At 37.0% G+C, this 18,726-nt stretch overlaps 1 protein-coding gene across 1 annotated transcript; it reads left to right on the top strand.

Annotated features, from left to right (window-relative positions):
* The first annotated feature begins 4,056 nt into the window (after window positions 1-4,056).
* Window positions 4,057-16,827, top strand: LOC104091750 (pentatricopeptide repeat-containing protein At2g30100, chloroplastic). The gene is made up of 2 exons (XM_009597153.4): window positions 4,057-5,091; window positions 15,845-16,827. The coding sequence occupies exons 1-2, from the start codon at window positions 4,348-4,350 to the stop codon at window positions 16,622-16,624; spliced, it is 1,524 nt and encodes a 507-aa protein (XP_009595448.1). The 5' UTR covers window positions 4,057-4,347; the 3' UTR covers window positions 16,625-16,827.
* The last annotated feature ends 1,899 nt before the right edge of the window (window positions 16,828-18,726 follow it).

Below are 18,726 nucleotides of genomic sequence, written 5' to 3'. Positions count from 1 at the left end.
TAAGGAACTTTTCGGATCCGACCCCGAATGCGCATTTCTCCGCATTCAGCTTCATATTATATTTCTTCAGTATGTTGAAGGTTTCTTGCAAATGTTTCAAATGGTTCTCTACTCACAGGGACTTAACTAACATGTCGTCAATGTAAACTTCCATTGATTTTCCTATTTGTTCTTCGAACATCCGGTTAACTAGGCGTTGATAAGTGGCACCGACATTTTTAGTCCGAACGGTATTACGTTATAACAGTAGATGCCGAATTTAGTGATAAAGGAAGTTTTTTCTTGATCTCGGAGGGAAAGGCTTTTGGACAAATTTTTTGGAATCCAGGCCTTTCAATATCGGGGGTGCTCCTGGGATTTGATCAACCCTGGAGTTATAGGTCTCCCATTTTTTGTCGTTGGCTTTGATCTTCTTTTCCCCCGATTCCCCCTGCTTTGTCAGTTCCTCAAGCATCTTTATTATTTCGGGGTTGGTCCTGGGTTCAACTTCACTAGCTTTTCTGTGGTTGGTTCATTTTTTCGGATATTTTTTCGGGATGGTTTGGGCTCAACTTTACTAGGGGCACGGCTTTGGTTCTGTAGCTGGGCTATCGCCGCTTGTTGAGCTTGTAACATTTCGAAGATCACCCGCAAATTGATCCCATCGCCTTCACCATCGTGCGTACCCCGGGCTATTGATCGGGCTCCTCCGCGAACGCTGTTCTCGGGGTCGGTAGGTAAGTTTGCGTCGATGGCCACATGTGAGTTGGCATCGATTGGGTCTGTGACCGGAACTCCGTTGGGGTCAACAGGGGGCACCTCATTGCTGGGCACTATATTGTTGTTCTCACCATGGTGGCCAGACTCAACATCAATGTTCAAGTGGGCAGATTGAGAGTTTGACATTCTTAAATTAACCTGAAATTAAAATCTGAAAGAACAAGCGTAAAACAGAGTGTGTTATGGAAATTTGTATCAAATTACCACTATTATCCTTAGCCCCACGGTGGGCGCAAAATTATTTACCCTAAAAAATGGATAACAATTAAATTTATACGCGGTTTTAAGGATATGTGAATTAATCCAATACAAGTGATCAACGACGTTAGATTAAGCAAAATAAAGATGTTATAAATGACCAAACCAATGATAAGAGTGATTCCGAGCTCGGTTAATGGCCTAACGAGGAACCTGCCTTCGGTCCCGAGCTTGCACTTATGAAGAACTTATGAACAAAAATAAGAACTTTGAATAACTTTTAGAAACAGAGAGAATAGAAGAAAATTGCCTGGGTATGCGTGTTACAATGTGTCTAATGAATAATTAGCTTCTCCTTTATATAGTAGGGGAGTTTTACCCTAAGTACAATCCTAAGAAAGGTTAAAATCTTTCCTTTCGCTAACCACTGATTTTCTGTCGATACGGGCCGAGATTCACGCCGTGATATCCGGTTGGGCACGGACATTACAGCCCTTTGTTAGTCGTGTGCAGTTATTTGGTAATACTCTCCGAAGTCTTGGGACTCGAATCGGATCCGGAGGACGTGGTCCCGATGCCTCTGAGGGCAGGTGTTTTGCTCGAACCCCGATACGAGGGGCTCCTCGCTCTGATTCCGATTCCTTACGGTTACGTCACTACTCCATTTGCCTCACCGGGAAATCAGGGTTCTCAGTTGGCTCGGTTTTACCCGTATACAGGGATCAATCAATTTTTTTTTGTTTAAAAAATAATCCATCATATTCACGATAAAAAAAGCTATATTCTCTTTACATTCACGACGTCTTTTGTTCTAATTCTTACACCATCACAAACAATAGTCAAATATAATTTTTTTATTTTTTGAATTACTTCAATTTTCTCTTGCTTTCTGTATCTCAAAAAATTGTTTACCTAAGAACGAAGATTGTATAAGGAATCAAGCAAGAGATGATACCTTAATAGATAAATTGGACAAAGAAGCAGAAGGGAAATTACTATTTGATTGTCATCAATTCCCCTGACGATGTTAATATGATCAAGCTTGTTGTGAAGGTAATAATGGTTCTGGCTTATGGCAGGCTTAAATAGACAAATACATTCACAATATAGATGAAAACTTCCAGGCAGCAAAAGGCAGAAAATTTCTAATAGTGACGAAAATTAAACTTGCAAAAGGCCACATTCACAAGAGGCAAAATACAGGAAAAAACGAAAAGTGAAATTGAAAGAGCATACAACACTGTGATTTCACACTAATTTCTTGATCAATTCAAAGAAAAAAATCTTCTAAAGCTTCTTCCTCTTCTTCGATTCAGAAACATAAAACGTCTTGATAATACTCAAACCTAAATAATCGATTTTCCCTCATATCTGGAAAAAAATTCAATAAAATCTTGATATAATACTCAAACCTATATTTAGTTCATCTCTATCACTTTATTCTTATACATGCGAGTAACTCTTTCAGATAATTAATCAAATATGTCGTAATCACATTAAATATACATGATATAAACTCTTGTATGCATTATTAACCAAACGAATTATAATTTTCCTAGTGCAAATATAGGGAGTGACGAAGTATCAAGTGGATAATGATGTAACATGCAGTCTACTCTATCCTACATCAATTGTACACATAAGTTGCTCTAATTGTATGAATGGAATTTAGGAGGTTAAAAAATTAAGCACAAACCTGATAACCATAAGTACTCTGAAACAATCAATAAAACTGGTCAGATGAACAAAAGGTGAATTGTAAAAAAAAAAAAAAACAATCAGGAAAAAAGAGAGGAAAGAAGTAAAAAGTAAGATACAAAATGAGCGAAAATGCAACAGAGCACGGCGGAGCCCCGGGAATAAAAATAACTTTGATAAAGCATGCATAACTTGGTTTTGAACAACTTTCTTTTTACCATGCTTTGATGTGTCCCCATAGAGATGTATATGTACGCTGATTGAGAGCTTCAAAAAATTGGATCAATTCCCTGTTGCAAATGAATTTCGGTAGCCAATGCAACATTTAATAAGGATTGTTTTTGAGTCTGATTAATTTAGCGTAGGTTACAAACGGTATTTAAGGTGGTTTATCGTATCAACTTTCGTATAATTATTGTTTAAATTTTTTCAGTTATCACCTCTGTTTTAAAAGACGTTTCTGGGGCGAGGCATACCAAAAACGCACCGGAGCGATGGTGTGGGCTCAAGAGGTGTACGCCCCGTAATTTGGGGCGTACGCCCGGGCGTTCGGGGCGCATTTTTTTAGTAAGGAGGAAGCCCTAGAGACTTTTTCAAATTAAAACAAAATTTATTGAATTAGTCCTTCATATAATACCTAAATTCTCAAAAGTCAGTTTGGTAATTACTCAAAAGGTTTAAAAAGGAACTCAAAAGTATTAAATTTAAAAGTAAAGACCTTTTTTATTGATTTAAGCCCTAATTCATGGTTTTCTCAATTTTTTTATCTTGTCCACTAGTCTGCTAATATCTCCCAAAAGCAACGAATATTTAATTTTTTTTACAAATAGAAAGAGAACTACATTTTTCTTCATAGCAGCAAATTCAAAGTTCAAATTGCAGGTTAATCATCATTTTTGTTCCTCCATATAGAAAACTTTATTCTTTTAGACTCAAATTACTTGTACTTGTACGTAACGTATAATAGATTGTTTTGATTAGTTTTGTGTGGGGATGGAGCACACATATATATAGTTTTCTTCAATTTTTATGCAATTTTACCTGTTTATAAATATTAACTGTCATTATATTATTTTATAAACTATTAAAAATTAAATACCTATGGGGCTTACGGAACTCCCGCCTCGGGACTTACACCCTGCTGAAACATATGTAAAACGCCCAACCTTACGCTCACACCTTTTAAAACACTACTTATCACATTAATTGAACGAAAATACTTAATTAAAAAGAAATTATAGGGTAAAAAGTGGGCCCCTAAAGTTGGGGGCCTAAATCTTGGGCTTCAAAGGCTTTACCCAAAAGCCGGCCCTGGCCCCAACAACAAAAGAAAGTCTGGCTTTTAAGGGTATTAATGTCATTGCATATATTCTAATCCTAAATTATCTGCAAGTGAACACGTTACATGCAGCAACAGTCAACACCATTGTTTGTTGTCTCTTCGGCTGGCTCTTTAGCCGCCATGGCAGCAACGCCGCTTGAGTCTCTTTGAATCTTAAATATCTTTCGTTTCACTCCTTCATCTATGTTACGACTTTAAAACAGTACTTTTTCCTTAAGCAACATCATATTCATTTTCCACTCCTCCCATTTGGTTGACGAGAAATTGTAAATGAATTCTAGTTCAACCGTTCATCATCCCGTTCTTTGAGCAGTTACTTTCCTATTTCTGGTGTTTTTTCAAGCGGATATATGGCTACTATTAATGAGATTGCATGTTTTACCTACCTCGGGATAACTAACGCTGTTTCTCCTAGACGACGTCGTTTGGTTGTTCCTCAGACTTGGTTGAAATTGAGGAGTCAATCATGTTCAAAGGTTCTGGGTGCAGATTGTAGTCAGAACCCTAGTTTTGTTACTCCGAGGAGGAATAAAATCTGGGAATTTAGATTGTATAATTCTGTTGAATTGGATAGGTTTGTGACAAGCGACGATGAGAATGAGATGAGTGAAGGTTTTTTCGAGGCAATTGAGGAATTAGAACGAATGACAAGAGAACCGTCAGATGTTCTTGAGGAAATGAATGAGAGGTTATCGGATAGAGAGTTGCAGTTGGTGTTGGTGTACTTTGCGCAAGAAGGGAGGGACTCATGGTGTGCTTTGGAGGTGTTTGAGTGGCTAAGGAAAGAGAATAGAGTCGATAAGGAGACAATGGAGCTGATGGTTTCAATAATGTGTGGATGGGTGCAGAAGTTGATTGGGGCGAAGAGTGAAGCCAGGGATGTAGTGGACTTGCTGGTGGATATGGACTGTGTAGGGTTAAACCCCAAATTTAGTATGGTTGAGAAGGTTATTTCTTTGTATTGGGACGCAGGTGAGAGGGAGGGAGCTGTGTCTTTTGTGAAGGAAGTGTTGAGGAGGCAGATTGCATACTCACATGGCAATGGAGATGGTCATAAGGCTGGTCCCACTGGTTATCTTGCCTGGAAAATGATGGTAATTCTTATATACTCATTGAGTTTAATGCTAAGTACTTGTTAGCAGTAAATATTTGGTGTATTTCTCCCATTAAAAAGGTGATGTCATAGAGTCCTGGCTTTGACTCTTGATTAAAAGAAAAAAGAGTCCTGCCTTTGACTATCTTGTATTCTTTTCTAGTCCTTCAGTTTGGTCATGTTAATGTCATGCTATCTTATGCTTAGTGACAAGTACTTATCTCCAGTTACAATCAAATCCAGCTTAGGATTTCTCTTCCTAGCTGTGTAATATGGTATTGGAATGAAACAAATAACCCCCATGATATTAATAGGACAGTTTCGTATGTATTCATTCTATCGTCGTGCATCCTTATTGTGAGAAACATGTGTGCCTTGTTGTGCCACTTGAAATAAGATTACCTGTGGAATGTTTGTTGGCAAAATTTTTGAGTCACTCTGATTGGATGGGTTGTGGCAGCCAAATTCATGAATTATGATTTCCAAATAAAGTTTGACAATTAATGTTGACGGGGGACTCTACTTTTTTGCTACGGGATCAAGGGTCACTTCGCTGGAAGTCCAGTAACAGCCTATGGCCACTGGTAGTTGAACCCAATAGGAGATTTACTGTGAAGCTTGCCTTACACAAATTTCACATCGAAATGGGAAAAGAAAGTTAGTACCATATAAAGGCGAGTGCATGGTTCTAATTGTTGAAGTGCTTTTGGGTTAAAGCTTAAGAGAACAAAGTCGTGAGGCATAATTGTTGGGCCAGAGTGGACAATATTTTAGCAGTTAGGCTAGACCATGACAAGTGGTATCATTGCCGGTACCTCCTCTAATATGGTGGTGGGGCAAACTCAGCACGACGTTGAGTAACATCTATGAAGTGCTGGCGGTTGAATTCTCTGTCAAGCTTGCCTTAGGCGAATTCCACGTCAAACTGGGAGGAAAAGTTGGGGACCATGTAATGGCAAGTACAAGAACCCAACCATTAAGGCGCTTTTTGGGTTAAAGCTCAAAGAGGAAAAAACATGAGGCCCCAAAGGTTGGGCTAGAGCGGACAATACTTTGCAGTTGGGCCTGGGTTGTGATAGGTCCTAATGCTGAAAGATCAAAATTGTTGCACTAGGGCAAGTGTGGTTGTATTTAGGAACTAGGTTGCAAGAATTTAAAACAAAAGAATATAACAGAAGCTGTAAATGCTTGTAGTGATAAAAAAATGACTACAAATGTTTGGAGTTAACGAGATCTTGATAAAGAAATTGAAAAGAAATGAATTATTCGACAGGTTATTGTTGTATATGTGTTATTAATGGATGATAGATGAAGGATGTTGTATGATCTCCATCATATATACAAAAGGTTGCGGCGTTTATGGGTTCGTACCACCTTCATGTTGTGATCTAGATTGTACATTTCAGTGCTGTAACAGTAACAGTTTTATGCTCGCTTGGTTTTCTCCTCTTTATACCTTAGCTTTCTTATTCTCATATTCAGTTGACATATCTGATCTTGTACGGAAAGACAATTACTTGTCCGATCAATGTGAGATAAACAAACCTTTACCGATGGGTCAGATACGATAATCCGTTTTACCCACTTTCTGAGATGGATGTTGGGATTAGTCCATATAGACAACTTGCTATAAATGATGTTGATCCCCTAGTATTTTTTTGGGCAATATTGGGCCAATTCATTCTCCATCAAAATATATGCCGATCCGAGTTTTCGTCCGTCAGTGCCAAGGGAGCATGAAGCAAGTAGGATCAATGATATCCAAAGATATGGGGTACGTTTGTCGAATTCAATGCCAGGTACTATTGTACTAGTAGTGCGGAAAGGGCTTCGAATGCCAATTGTGCAAACTCATCTAAAAAAAGCTCAAGAAGACTCGATCGGTGCGTTTTCAAGAACCAAATATGGACGTGTTACCTAAGACTGTTGTTCACTCACAGAATGTATTAGTAAAAGAGTATCAAAACCTAGGGAATTATCCATAATGTCCTCTGACACAACAAGAATGTGGGACTCTATTGATGAAATTTTGAAAGTGAGCTTGCATAGGTGCTCTATGAAAAAATAAGTACATGTTTAATGACATTGTTCTTGTGTATTGGTGTGCTTTTCAGAACATATGTGCCCCTGGTCATAGAATCGGGGAAGGATCCAATTGATGTGCTTTTTTGAACATATGTGCCCTGATTTCTTGATCCAACCTATCTTGATAGTAAGAACCATGCATTATTTTGTTATTCATATCATAAGACCGTGTCAAGACGAAACTATATACACAGCAAAAAGCTATGGAAGATGAAATCATGAATGCTTAGTATGTATTTAATAATCTTTAGATGAAATAAACTAGGATTATTTCACCAATTATTATGAGCCATACAAGTTGTATCCTTAAAACTTACTTAAAACATTTATTTTTATCACAAAAAATGATGCATGTTACATATTAATTTAGTTCACTCGAAGAACTTGATGAAAATAAAAATAGTAGATGTTTGGTTGAATATTTTTGTACCAAATTAATTTTTTGGCTTTGATACGATCTAAACCAAATTTAAAAACCCTCAAAACCTTAAACCTTAAATACTTTTTCAGTCAAAATAGATAGCCCCCCCGACACTTTTGTCAATACCACATGCAATGTAGCTAGCAATATTACAGTGAATGAATGAAAATCTACCAAAAATCTGAAATCCGAGACCAGATAGAGCGATGCTTAATTTGCCAATTATCTAAATATTTTTTATAGCACTCAATCCAATTCTTCTCAGCTACTCCTCCTTTTCTATTTAGATAATTGATGAAATAAGAGGGATCTCCAACTGAATAGTGTTTAGGGTTTGAGGGTTTTTTTGTGGGGGGGGGGGAGGGGGGGGGATTTGATATTACCTATTCAACTTGGTATCAGAGCCAAAAAATCAAATTTGGTAGCAAAAATATTCAACTGACTGTCTATTGCTTTTCTATCTATCAAGTTCGGGTTCATGCCGGGACGTTCTACTATGGAAGCTATCCACCTTATCAGGAGGTTGGTGGAACAGTACAGGGATAGGAAGAGGGATTTGCACATGATGTTTATTGACCTAGAGAAGGCGTACGACAAGGTCCCTCGGGACGTGCTTTGGAGATGCCTGGAGGTGAAAAGGGTGCCGGTAGCGTACATTAAATCGATAAAAGATATGTATGATGGAGCTAGGACACGGGTCAGGACCGCGGGAGGTGACTCAGAGCTGTTTCCGGTGGTTATGGGGTTACACCAAGGATCTGCGCTTAGCCCGTTCTTATTTGCCCTGGCGATGGACGCCCTGACACACCATATTCAAGGGGAGGTGCCATGGTGTTTGTTGTTCGCTGATGATATAGGCGATGGATGCCCTGACACACCATATTCAAGGGGAGGTGCCATGGTGTTTGTTGTTCGCTGATGATATAGTTCTGATTGATGAGACGCGGGAGGCGTTAATGAGAGACTGGAGGTTTGGAGGCAGACCCTGGAGTCCAAAGGTTTCAAGTTGAGTAGGACAAAGACGGAATATGTGGAGTGTAAGTTCAGCAGCGTGACGGGGGAAGCGGACATGGTAGTGAGGCTCGACTCACAAGTCATCCCCAAGAGAGAAAGTTTCAAGTACCTAGGGTCAATCATCCATGGAGATGGGGAGATCGACGAGGATGTCACGCATCGTATTGGGATGGGGTGGATGAAATGACGGTTAGCATCTGGAGTCTTGTGTGACAAGAAGATGTCACCGGAACTCAAAGGTAAGTTTTACAGAGCGGTGGTTAGACCGGCTATGTTGTATGGGGTTGAGTGTTGGCCAGTGAAGAATTCACATATCCAGAAGATGAAAGTAGCCGAAATGAGAATGTTGAGATGGATGTGTGGGCATACTAAACTAGATAAGATAAGGAATGAAGATATTCGAGAGAGGGTGGGCGTTGCCTCCATGGACGACAAGATGCGGGAAGCGAGGCTTAGGTGGTTCGGGTACGTGCGGAGGAGAACCATAGATGCCCCGGTTAGGAGGTGTGAGCAGTTGGCTTTGGCAGGGACGAGAAGAGGCAGAGGGCGGCCTAAGAAGTATTGGGGCGAGGTTATCAGGCAGGACATAGCGCGACTTCAGATTTCCGAGGACATGCCTCTTGATAGGAACATGTGGAGGTCGAGCATTAGGGTGGTAGGCTAGGGGGTGGTCGAGAGTTCTTCCTTCTTTGTACCGGGTAGTCTGATAGAGTTTTGTTTAGGTTTGTTAGCGGTCTATGTTGTGTTCATATTGTTGTTTTGCATAGTTTTTGTGTTATTGTTCTTTCACTTATTCGTTGCTGTTATTATCTTTCTTGCATCTTTTGTTATTACAGGTCTTTTCTTTTGTTTCTCTCCTGATATTATTGTCTCTTCTGTTGAGCCAAGAGTCTCCCGAAAAAAACCTCTTTACCCTTTTCGGGGTAGGGATAAGGTCTGCGTACACTCTACTCTCCCCAGACCCCACTAGTGGGATTTTATTGGGTATGTTGTTGTTGTTGTAAGTTCTTAAGATGCACTAAATTAATATGTAACATGCATCATTTTTTATGATAAAAATAAATATCCCAAGTAAGGATAATGACTCAAAGCAATTGGTGAAGCAATTGTAGTTTATTTTGTCTAAAGACTAATAAATCCATAATAAAGACTTATTTGATCTTTTGTAGCTGTTTGCTATGGATATAGTTTTGTCTTGCCATAGTGTAAGGAAAATTTCAAATATTATGATGCGAATAATGAGATTATGTATAGTTTTTACTATAAAGATAGACTGGATCAAGAAATCAATGCACATATGTTCAGAAAAGCATACAAATTGGATCCTTCCTCGATTCTATGATCAAAGACACAAATGTTCAGAAAAGCACACCAATAAAAAACACACAACAAGAGAACAAAGTCTTTAAACATGGACTTATTTTTATATTGTATGTATAATATGTGTTATATATAGGTCTTTTGTAGTTGTTTGCTATGGATATAGTGGTCTTGCCATAGTGTAAGGAAAATTTCAAATTTTATGACGCGAATAATGAGATGATGTATAGTTCTTACTACTAAGATAGACTGGATCAGGAAATCAGTGCACATATGTTCAGAAAAGCATACAAATTGGATCCTTCCTCGATTCTATGATAAAAGGCACAAATGTTCAGAAAAGCACACCAATCAAAAACACACAACAAGAGCACAAAGTCATTAAACATGGACTTATTTTTATATTATATGTATAATATGTGTTATATATGGGTCTTGCTAATCTACTATCGGTAGTAGGTTAGCAACTTAGCTCTGCATCCATTTTTGGATTATCCAAAATATCCTCACTCTTTCATTAACTATGGGGGCTTTTTATTTTTTTTAACAAAAAATTAGATCCAAACCAGCCCTTTCTTTATCTTCTCTCTCTTCGATCCCCTCCCCCCCTTCTACCGCCCACTTTTTCTCTTTCATTTCACAAGCCTTCTTTTTAAATTTTTACTTGTCCATTCTTTGTTTCTCTTCTCAACATTTTTGAAGAGATTAGCGATATAATCACTAATAAGGGATGAAACCTTTAAGTTTCTATGCCTTCAATTAATTCTCTCTCACTTCCATAATACAAGAAAATATGGCAAATAATGAAGAAGATCAAACTCTTATGGTGTTCAATTGCAGAGAATGCTTGATTTCAAAGGGGGATCACGAGTGATCTTAGAGGCTCCATTGCTGTTGAAACGTCGTCTTCTTCCCTAGGTCGTCCTAAAATCTCTATCATGAAAACAAAATGCAGTGATGAACGCGGGTTTAATCAAACATATTATAGGGGTTTACCAAAATTAAACATACGTTTTAGTTTTTAGAGATTAGACCATGATATCCATTTACTTTGATAATGCTCATGAGAATCTAATAATCTTAAATAGGGTGGGAAAGAAGAGAAGCAGAAGAGAGAGATAGAGGGGAGAGAGAGACTCATTAGGGACTAGGGAGAGGGAGGCTGGCAGTACCAAATATGTTGGATTTACTTTTTGCAAAAAGACGGAAAATCCTCCCATGTTAATGTACTCCAGTATACTGTTAAGGGTATTTTTGAGAATTCAAAATGGGTATAATTGTCAATAAGAGACGATGCTCATGGTAATGTTTAGATCGGTGAATAAGTTGATTGAGGCGAATAATGAGGCCGGGGTGGGTGGGTGTTGTACACCGGCTCATGGAGATGAACTGAGTTGATTGAAGCCCAACCTTACGATATGTTAACTAGGTCATATCTTCATATTGGTGGGTGTGAGGGAGGAAGCTGTCTTTTCTGTGAAGGAGGTGTTGAGGGTGCAAATAGCATACTCAGATGTGCATAAGGGCTTGTCCTACCAGTTATCTTGTTTGCAGGGCAGGACACACGTAGGCTCAAGCAGTGACACCGCTTAGTAGGAGAAGTTTACTAAATATGCATATGTAATTAATTTGCAGAAACAAAATATGGGATATGCACCAACTGCTTGATACAAGCTGCTCCATAGCTCGCCTGGTCGAGCACCTCTCTCTTCTAATTGAGGTCATGTGTTCAAACCCCGCCAATTTTACATGCATGTTGATTGAGATATTTTTGCCTTATCTGTGCTTAAAAGCATATATGTTAGCAAGGATTGAACCATTGACCTCTCGGATGGTAAGGACAAAACCTATTGGCATGAGTCCAAATTGTGTGATGTACGCAGAATAATTTATCTTTTTCTGCTGCTTCCATTGTAAGTGGTAAGAATACACATCTTCTTTTTCGGGATGAAGTTGGTTAAGACCAATTTGCAGAATCAAATAAATAATAAGCTTTTGAGTGATTATTTGGTTCGTTATATAGAAAAAGAATTATTTAGTATTATTCTTAATGAGGATAATTATGAATGTTTCAAAAATAAAAACTCGTCGAGGAGATAGCAATATACTTGAACTTTTTTATATGATTTGAATTTTGTTTTTAAAATATGATCTCACAGCAGTGATTTTCTTATCTGTTCACTCCTTTAAATATCGACACCGCTTATGAAAAATCCTGCTTATGCCCCGGCTTTCCTGGAAGGTGATGGTAATCCTGATATAGTCATTAACCTTTTAGTTAGCTAGGTGGAATTGTGTTGTTAAAAAGTTATGAGAATATCTTTCCTAACTTTTAAATTTAGAATGATTATATGTATAAAGTAGAAAATTTAGTGATACAGTGATAAAGCACTCTCCATTAGCTGATAGGTAAGAGTCTGAATGCCATTTGCTGTGTGCGATACTAATATATATGCTTATATATTCCATTTTACAGGTACATATAGCGTGTCATTCTTGATCTGCAATTGGTTTGTTTTCACGTAGAGATCATCCAACTATTGCATTTGGGTAATTTAGGAAAAGTACAATGTATTAATTATCATTTACTATTAATTTTGCATTCGTATTCTGAACTTTTCTCCATGGGGGGTATGTTGAAGCTCCGAGACTAGAATACATGTAGACTAGGAATATGATGTGAACCTAAGCTACTATTTTTTTTCCGACTGCTGATGGTGGACAAACACAGACGTGTTTTCTAATCCCGAATGGTAGAGTGCACCAGAAGCTACTGAATTTTTTCTATCTTTTACCAGAAAACTGCTCTAAAAATTAATCAAAAAGTCTATGTAGTTTAAATGTTCATAAACTTTAAACAAGCCGTGCACTTTATCTTTAAGGGCGAAAAACATATCATTCTTAATTAAGAAATTTGATTAGTCCCTTGCCCATCTCTTTTCACTCATATCCAAAGTGTACCCTATTTTGTCCAACTTAGCCGCTTTCCTCACCGTGCCACAAAAACCTCCCGCACAGCCTTGCCGGTCATATTTCATGCAACTTGCAATAGCAGTTCAGCCAACCCAACAAAGCCAAGTTATCTGGTTCTTCATATGTCACTTGCTTCCATTGCACCCCTTTTCTACTCTTCTTCCTTTCTTTTTCTTTGCTCTCTTCAAGAAGGCACTGAATGAGTTTGATTGAAGGGTGAAGAAAAAGGTGCTTGATGTGCTTTCTGGGTATGTGAAGGTTTGCATGTGACATGTGAGTGGCATAAGAATATGCAGGTGATGAGGCAAAAAAGCTACAAAGAGATGGGGGTGTGTGGAAGGAGGGAAAAGGTCCTCAAAACTCTTCTTTTTGTGTCCTATAATTCTTCTGTGAAAACTTCGTTGCTCGCATAAAACTCGTAAAAATTTTCTCCTTTAAGAAGCCATGTTTATATTGCCTTTATGGCAAATTACGTAGGAAGAGTGTTTTTCTCCATTTTGGCATTTTCAAAGGGTTTAATAGGTTGGATGGCAGGAACTTGGTATTGGCGTAAACAGGACATGGTCAATGTTCAATTAACTCTGATCTGTTTTTCCCACACCAAAATGGAAAAGAATACCAATAAAAGTTGAGAGGAGAGCATATAATGTAGGTGGAATTTTTCCTTAATCCTTAATGGTTGTAGAACTCCTTAAACTATTGACATGTTCTCTATCGGTATTTTAGATCTTTCACTAAAATGTGGTTTCTTTGGTTACTGTTACTCATCAATGCTGGTATTGGATTCAGCATGTTGAACTACTTCACTGTGAATTTATTGCTCCAAACTCTGTTTTCCAGTTAAACTGCTCTTTATTTTATTTTTGAGGAAGTGACATGGTCCAATATCTTATTATATAGCAGAAAGAAAGAGGTTAATACCCATTAGAGTGGAAAAAGGTCGGGTAGTAACTTCAGGTGTGGTACACACACACTCACATATATAATTTTAAAGAAGTACCTGCTTTTCCTTTTCTTTTAAATATAGACGAACATTAGTGTAGTATAGACTTTCAGAGACTCACTTTCTTTATAGACACCATCCCTTTTTTTCATTTTCCAAGACTTGCTTGTGTCTATCCTGGTTGAATTGTCCAAATTTACATGCATAAGTTAATTTGCTTCTAATATTGCTAAAGAATCTTGTGACCAGGAGAGCTCTCTTCTTCAATGATGCCGAAAGAGACTTTTGGTGAATATCAGCATCATTTACAAAATCATATCACCATTTTGGGATATCATATCTCTGGTCTAGGGCATCTCCTTGTTCCCAAGGTGTGGATATGATCTAATATTAGAAATATCTCAGATCTCGCTTCAGAGATTCTTTGGCAAATAAGAAAAAAATTAATTAAGAAAACTACTTAATCCGTTCTAGTTTATGTGAACCTATTTCCTTTTTGGTCCGTTCAAAAAAGAATGACCTCTTTCTAGATTTGAAGATAATTTTACATAAACTTTCAATTCTACCCTCAATTAGAAGCTTTTATAGTCACACAAATACTTTGGCATGTTTAACACCACTCGCCTCAAAAGATTTATAGCCACATAAATGTTATGGCTTATTTAGGACCATAAATTTTAGAAGTCTTCATTTCTATCTTAAATTCCGTTCTCAGTCAAATAGGATCACATAAATTGGAATAGAGGGAGTAGCATATAGCATAGTGCAACAAATGTTTTATGCAGTAAAGCATACCATGCGGGATTCCAAATGTTTTATGATTTCTGACATGAATTCTAGAGATTTTGAACAAAAAAAGTTTAAGTTTGAAAGACCTGAAGGTCTTGAGGACCAACAGAGAGATGAGAGATATATGTAGAAAATTTCTCTCACGCTGTAACCCGGTATCAAATGAAATGAACAACAAAAAAAAGTTGTGGTTGTGATTCATTACCTTATTTGCCAAATAATCTCTTAAGTGAGATCTAATTCCGAAAATGGTTCGTATACATGATTTAGAACAAGGAGATCTCTCGAACCAAAGACATGATTCCAAAATGGTGATCTGACTTTGTGAATGATTCTGAAATTAACCAAAAGTGTTGAAAGAGTTTCGTTCAACATCATTGAAGAAATAACTCTCTTGGTTATGAGATTCTTTAGCAGTAGTAAATGGAGCTCAAGTATCTGAGCAAGAAAGATACTTTGGAATTGACAATACATAAAGCAGATTAGTTTATGCGGGTAAATTTGGACAATCTGACAAGGATAGATACAAGCAAGTCTCGGGAAACAGAGAGGATGGTGTATAAAGAGAGTAAGTAAAAGTCTCTGAAAGTTTAATTCATGTATTTGGAAGTCTATACAACACCAATTTGGGTATATAATTAAAATAAGGAAAGCGGGAGAATCTTTAAAACAAACTGTTAAGATACTAGAATTTATTTATTTTTAGTCATAGAGTTGAACACATTTTTTTCATTGTATACACTAACATTTTATCAATGTATATTATTTCAATAACAAAAACAATAACAATAAGAACTGATGGGAAAAGCTTCTTTTAACTTTGTTAAAATTTGTTCGATAATTAATGATCTATAACAGCGAAAAGTAGAAAAAAATATGCGAACAACAATGTTCAAATTTAAATATAGTGCATGGGCCAATCCTAACTAGTTAAATTCTTTGAGGCTGGACATTTGGTTTTAAAATATTTTCTAAAATAGCTAAAAAGTTCAGTTGATGATGTCTTTTAGTTGTATAAGTTATTTGAGGAGTGAGAAGGTAAGAGGATTTTTCTGTTACTAATACGCAGTGCATTTTGTGCAAAATAAAATTTGTATACTCTTGGGGGGATTCTTTAGATTGAAGGGCTGTGATGCAGAATTTTCCTGCTTCCAGGATTTGCTTTGCCAAGTTATATCCATGTCTTATAAGCTTTGATCTTCCTGTCAGGAGGAGGGGAATTACAAGGATGCAGTCAAATTAGTTATTGACATTCGAGATTCTGGGTTGAAGCCAGAAATATACAGCTATTTGATTGCAATGACAGCTGTGGTAAAAGAGCTGAATGTTTTTGGAAAAGCTTTGCGCAAATTGAAAGGTTTCGCCAAAACTGGTGTCATTGCGGAGCTTGATTTAGAAAATCTAAGGCTCATTGAAGAATATCAAGCAGATCTGTTGGCTGAGGGTGTGCGATTGTCCAATTGGTTGATTAGAGAAGGAGGTCCTTCTCTTTTTGGGGTGGTTCATGAGAGGCTTGTTGCAATGTATGTATGTGCTGGGCGTGGAATAGAAGCTGAGAGACATTTGTGGCAAATGAAGTTAGTTGGCAAGGAAGTCAGCGGAGATGTTCATGACATTGTCTTAGCAATATGTGCTTCCCAGAAAGAGCCGGAGCTAGGCTCCATCTCAAGGTTGCTCACCAGAATGGAGGCTTCAAGCTCAGTACAGAAAAAGAAAACATTGTCATGGCTGTTGAGAGGTTATATTAAAGGTGGACATTTTGAGAATGCTGCAGAGACAGTAATTAAGATGCTTGACTTGGGTCTGTATCCAGAGTTTTTGGACAGAGCAGCTGTGCTGCAGGGACTAAGGAGAAGAATTCAACAATCTGGAAGCTTGGAAATTTACCTCAACCTTTGCAAAAACCTTTCAGATGCTAGTTTGATTGGTCCATGTCTTGTATATCTCTACGTAAAGAAATATAGATTGTGGATAATAAGGATGCTATGACCAACTTGGAGAAGCTGAAGCTATGAAAGAACAACAAGCTTTGATGTGTATACTATATATATATATATATATATATATATATATATATATATATAGTCCCTCAAGTTCAAGTTCAATTTCGTATATAATGTACATGTAAAACTACTCCACAACTTCCTACGTCGTGAGAATGAAAAATAAACTATGCCCTATATTTCAGTTTATTACTTTTCGAGCTGCCTACTATTTCTTGTTTTTCCTTCTCACAAACTAAACCAGGTACTTACAACTTAATCATGGACCCCCTGCAGAAGCATCTTTAGGTGGGGTCGTTATGTTATCCATCATGCTGTAGTTTTCAAATGAAGTGATCCTGTATCTTTTTTTAGGGGCCATTAGTGCTATATTCTAAATATATAATCGTTGTTTATCTGGGAGCCTATAGATGAATCTTTTAGAATTCATTAGGTAAGGAAAAATAGTACGTTATTTTGCATTGCTTCTGGTTTTCTGGTTTTGTACTAATCGGAGAAAAAAAAAAAACAATTTCTTTTTTGATAAACTGGAGTACTTTTGTTAATACTAACATTGTCTGGAAATGTTACAAGGCATTTTTATTGCCGAAATCAGACAACTTGGTGCAAACACTACACTAATTAAGGTTCCAACTTTATCCATCAGAACAGTGGCTTCGACAAACTTAGAGGGCGTTTGGCTAAGCTTATAAGTTGGTCAAACTAGCTTATAAGCATTTTTTGGCTTATCTACGAGTTTGGTAAAGTTAAAAATGCTTATAAGTAAAAAATAAGCCAAAAGCCATAAGCTGGTCACCCCCACCTTATAAATTTTTAGCTTATAAGCACTTTAAGTTTGACCAAACTTTTTACTATTTTATCCTTAAAATATTTTTTTAGAACAAAACTCTTGCATCGATACTCACTGCCTCAAGCACTATTTCAACCTAACTCCCCCTCCCCCGCCTCTTCAAGTCTGCAATGCTCATTGACTATTTAAGATAAGCAAATTCTCTATTCCTTTGCATATTTATATCTATGTGATTGTGTATTAATCTTTGAACTGTATGTAATAAATGAGAACATATCAAATTTTTGGTATGTTGCTTTCTAAGTGTTGTGGTGATAAAGACAATGTTTATTTCTTTTCAAATATTTTGTCCTATTTAGGTTTATTTTTTGCTGAGAAACTTTTCTCAATTTATTAATTATTATAACTTATGATTATATGCTTATCATAAAATAAATTATATTTATCATAAAAGTTATCTTATCTAAGCACAATTGTATTTAAAATAAAATGATAATAGAATATTTTGTATTTGGAATCTAAAATTTTGAAGAAATTACGCCCTTATAAGTGTAAACACTTCTAAGGTTATTTAAGTCATTTTAACAGAAAAATAGCTTATCAACACTTTTTTATCAAATACTGCAGCAACTTATTATCAATTTCAACACTTGTATCCAAACACGTAACTGCTTATTTATTAAATCAGTTTCAGCACTTAAAAGTGCTTTTCAGCCCCTAATGCTTATCAGCTACTTCAAATCAGCTAATCCTAACGGGCTCTTAGGTGAAACTGGAAAATGTATTAGCCTATTCATGAATGACTTGCTTGGAAGCTTATTGATAGAATTACGGATCATCTTTTACTTTAGGCGTCTTTCAATGAATGGCCTTCTAGATACTAGAGAGTTACATAAGTACCTTTGACAATCATAAATACAATCTGAGCGAGTGACACGACATCTATTATCTACTTAGAATGGATGTAATTTGTTAGTTAATTAAAAAAAATCTGAAGATCTCAAAGTAAAATGTGATTTGTTTTTAAACCATTCTGGAGCTTTGACAAGCTTTGGCATTTCTTTTTCCAAGTCACGGTGGAGGTTTGACAAGCCTAAGCTAATAATCAATGAACTGTGGACAACAATGACATTAGGGGTATATTTTGACTGGCAAGTTTGTGTTCGGCATAAGAGTTAGAGCTCGTCCTTGAAGCACATTTGCTAATGTTTGCCTCTTAAGTAATAAAGTAGATTACTATCTCCACCAAAGTAAATCCTTTTGGACTCAAGAGACCAAAATAGATGCTAAAAACGGCG

The sequence above is a fragment of the Nicotiana tomentosiformis genome, chromosome 7, assembly GCF_000390325.3.
Source record: "Nicotiana tomentosiformis chromosome 7, ASM39032v3, whole genome shotgun sequence".
NCBI classification, from domain to species: Eukaryota; Viridiplantae; Streptophyta; class Magnoliopsida; order Solanales; family Solanaceae; genus Nicotiana; species Nicotiana tomentosiformis.
Note: the sequence above shows the minus strand (reverse complement) of the source record. Positions and strands in the feature narration are given on the sequence as shown.